This window comes from Mesitornis unicolor, unplaced genomic scaffold (assembly GCF_000695765.1).
Source record: "Mesitornis unicolor isolate BGI_N332 unplaced genomic scaffold, ASM69576v1 scaffold28952, whole genome shotgun sequence".
In the NCBI taxonomy this organism is placed as follows: domain Eukaryota; kingdom Metazoa; phylum Chordata; class Aves; order Mesitornithiformes; family Mesitornithidae; genus Mesitornis; species Mesitornis unicolor.
This window is the reverse complement of record NW_010167590.1, coordinates 10,208-13,474: the sequence shown is the minus strand read 5'-3', so window position 1 is coordinate 13,474 and position 3,267 is coordinate 10,208. Positions and strand designations below refer to the sequence as shown.

The window sequence follows — 3,267 nt, the reverse complement described above, 5'->3', positions numbered from 1 at the left end:
ATGATCCAGGTGAGGCTGGGGGGGCTGTGAGGCTGAGCATGGGAGGTGCTATGGGGCTGTGGGGCTGAGCAATGTGGTGTGCAGGGGTCAGTGAAGCTGAGTTTGGGGATGCAGGGGCTGTCAGGTTGAGCATGGAGGGATAATTGCTAAGCAGAACTTGCAGACCTGTCTTGCCACAACATTTGTTTGAGACATTAACTCTTTCAGCCTCTCACGAGGGGGCTTTGAGGCTGAGCATGGGAGGTGCATGGGGCTGTGGGGCTGAGCATGGAGCCTGAGGGGTGCGGGGAGTCTGAGGCTGTTGATCCCAAGGGATTGACAGCGTGCAGGGGTGTCAGTGAGGTTCAGGTGGGTTTGAGGCCACTGAGCCAAGCAGGGGGTCTCGGCAGTAGCTGTGGGGCTGGAGAGGGTGTAAACACATGGGAACTGGACCACAGTGGGCCTGCGAGGTGCCAGGCCTTAAAGGCATGGAGTTTAAGGGATGCTGGGGAGCCCGTGCTCACCCAGGGGCTCTCCTTACAGAAGAAGAGCCGGGAGGAGTCAAGTGGCGAGGGCAGCGGGGTGGAGATCCTGGCCAACCGACCCTACAGTGATGGCCCCGGCGGCAGCGGCCAGTACACCCACAAGATCTACCACGTGGGGTCCCACATCCCCAGCTGGTTTCGGGCACTGCTCCCCAAGGCCGCGCTGCAGGTGGAAGAGGAGTCCTGGAATGCCTACCCCTACACCCGCACCAGGTAAGGATCCTTTGGGGGCTGTGGGGTGGGCTGTGGGGCCAGCCATGCTGCCAGGCTCAGCCTTGTCCCCCCCCAGGTACACCTGCCCCTTCGTGGAGAAGTTCTCCATCGAAATCGAGACGTACTACCGGCCGGACGCGGGCCAGCAGACCAATGTCTTCAACCTGAGCGCCGCTGAGAAGAGGCAGAGGATTTTGGGTGCGTACAGCCGCCGGGCAGGACCCGATGCCTGCTGGCGTTCCCACGCGCCGCTCCCCGGTCTGGGTGTGTGGGTGTGCCGTGGTGCCCGAGGGGCTCAGCTCCCCAGCTGGCTGTGGGGGCTCAGCACCTGCAGCACACTTGGCTTTGTTCTCTGTGCTGGCCCTCGTGTTTTGGGGACAGCTGTGGGGGCACCCCAGCAGGGGAAAGCGCCTGTGCCCTGAGCTCCCTGCACACTCCCCTTGGCAACGCTGCTAAACTGGAGTCTGCATTAAAGATATTTTGGGGGGCAATTTTGTCCTTTGCCTGCTTCCCTTGCCTGTGTGTTTGCAGCCCTCCCCTTCCTGGTGCCAGGCTGCTTCCCTCTCTTTCCATATCCCAGCCCCTGTCCCACATGGTCTGGCATGACTTTGCCCTCCTGGCCCCTATCTAGGCATGCATAGGAACCCGCACTGGGCTCCTGAAGGGCATTTTGGATCAGCAGCAGGTGGAGGGGGAACTGGAAAAACATGTCTCTATTTTCCCACCCTCTGCCCTGTTTGCCCTGCTCCCCAGGGCTTCGATCCAGGTCGCTTTCTGGGTTTGGGCCCTTCTGGTGCTTGCCTGGGGGACTGGTGGGCAGAACCAGGAGCCCAGAGTGGGCTTCCTCCTTTGCCAGTGGGTTTGGCCCCGGCTGCTGTGGCCTCCCTTTCCTGGCGGTGCCGATCTGCTCATTTTAGGCGTTGGAGTGCAGAGTGTGACGCGCAGCTTCTTAAAATGGAGACCTAAAATAGGCACTCAGAGGAAATGATTCATCTGACCTATTTCTCTCATTGGCTCTTGCGGCACTGGGGATGTCCGGCCAGGATGCTGGTGGCTTGGGCTGGAGGGGGACAAATTCTGCCCCTGCCACCACCAGACAGCAACCGGGGCTGAGCGGATAGCAGGCAGGACACGGCCCTGGGCCTGCTGCCGGCTGCCCCGCCTGATTTACCTCTCCGGTGCCCATCCCGTGGGATCACGCTGTGTTTTGGGTGGCTGCTGCCTCCCACGGGAAGCAGGGCCAACGTGGGACTGTCCCTGACACAGACTCCACTTTCTTTGCCAGCTCTTGCTTTCACCCCGCTGTCCTGTAGCAGATTGAAACCCCGTCTCACGTTTCAAAGGGCAGTGGAGCAAGCGACATGATCTGGGCTATCAGGGTGAACCTCGGGGATAACTGCCTCCTCCCAAATTTTCTCACAGCAGTAAAAGCAAACAGCCCTGCTGGTTGTGATGCTGCTGGGAGCTGCTCAGGGCTGGCAGGTCCTGTTCCAGCTCCTCACCAGGGCCATCTGAGCTGCTTGGCTGGCCCATCAGACATCATCCTGGGGCTGGGCAGTGGCTGTTCTGTGGCCTCAGAGCATTTCTAGTTTCTGTGGTGCAGCTGCAGAGATGCTTTCCCCTTTGCATGCAGATAACTGATGAGGAACACAGGGCTGTGCTTTGGGCAGGGAGCTGTGGCCCCCCCAGTACCAGCCCCACGGTGTCCTCTTGGCCTCGCTTACCACAAAACTTAGATGCTGCTGGCTGCTTTCCCACCCCATGGTGTGCTTTGCAGGCTAGGGACGGTTGGAGGGGTTGCAGTGCTGTGTGCTTCAGCTGCCCACCATGGAAAAAGCCCCGCTTCAGAACGCCTGCCCTGCAACTGTCCCTTGCTTTCCGAGTCTTAAAAATCCTTTTTTTCCCCCCAATTTTTGTTTTTTTGTTCCAAGCTGGAGAAAGAGGCCAGCAGGCACCTCGGGGGCATCAATAGGGGCAAATAAATGCAGGGTCTGGTAAAACCTAGGGACAGGCTGTGGGGACTGACTAGGGATGGACTGGGGGAACTGACTGGGGACAGCGCTTTGGGAAGGTCCTAGGGGCCAGTGGGGTGCACTGGGACTCCCTGAGGACCCCCCCAAGGCTGGGCTGGAGGGAGCGGGCCTGGAGCAGCCAAACTGCAGGTGGCTTTGTGCAGGGTTGGCCCTGAACAGCCGCCCCCAGGGGTTGTGTTTTTCTGGTTGTTGTTGTCCGTGAGCCCTCCTCCAGTTCTGGGGAGGCTGCCCCCATTTGAGGAGAGTGGGATGTTGCCATCTCGCCCCCCAGCTCAACCGCGGCTCCTCCTGGGTTGCAGGGTGGTTTTACTGTGCTCCGTGCCCTGTTATTGGGGAACCTTTGGGTCTGGCGGATGGGGCAGCGAGCAGGGCTCTTCGCTACGCCGAGCTGCTCAATCTAGCTCATCCTCAGCACCGGCCCCCACGTCCCCTGGGGTCGCTGGGGCCACTCTCCCAGCTGCCAGATCTCCTGGCTAATGCGCGTATGTGTGTCAGCC

The 3,267-nt window shown here is 60.3% G+C and overlaps 1 protein-coding gene across 1 annotated transcript in view; it reads left to right on the top strand.

Moving 5' to 3' along the window:
* Nucleotides 1–522: 522 nt before the first annotated feature.
* The window catches only part of PITPNM1 (phosphatidylinositol transfer protein, membrane-associated 1), a gene marked incomplete at its 5' end in the record, with an annotated part of 9,872 nt that continues 7,127 nt past the window's right edge, over nucleotides 523–3,267 (top strand). Inside the window, 2 exon segments of the mRNA XM_010178747.1 lie at nucleotides 523–737; nucleotides 814–935. Of these exon segments, the coding sequence (XP_010177049.1) occupies nucleotides 523–737; nucleotides 814–935 (337 nt within the window).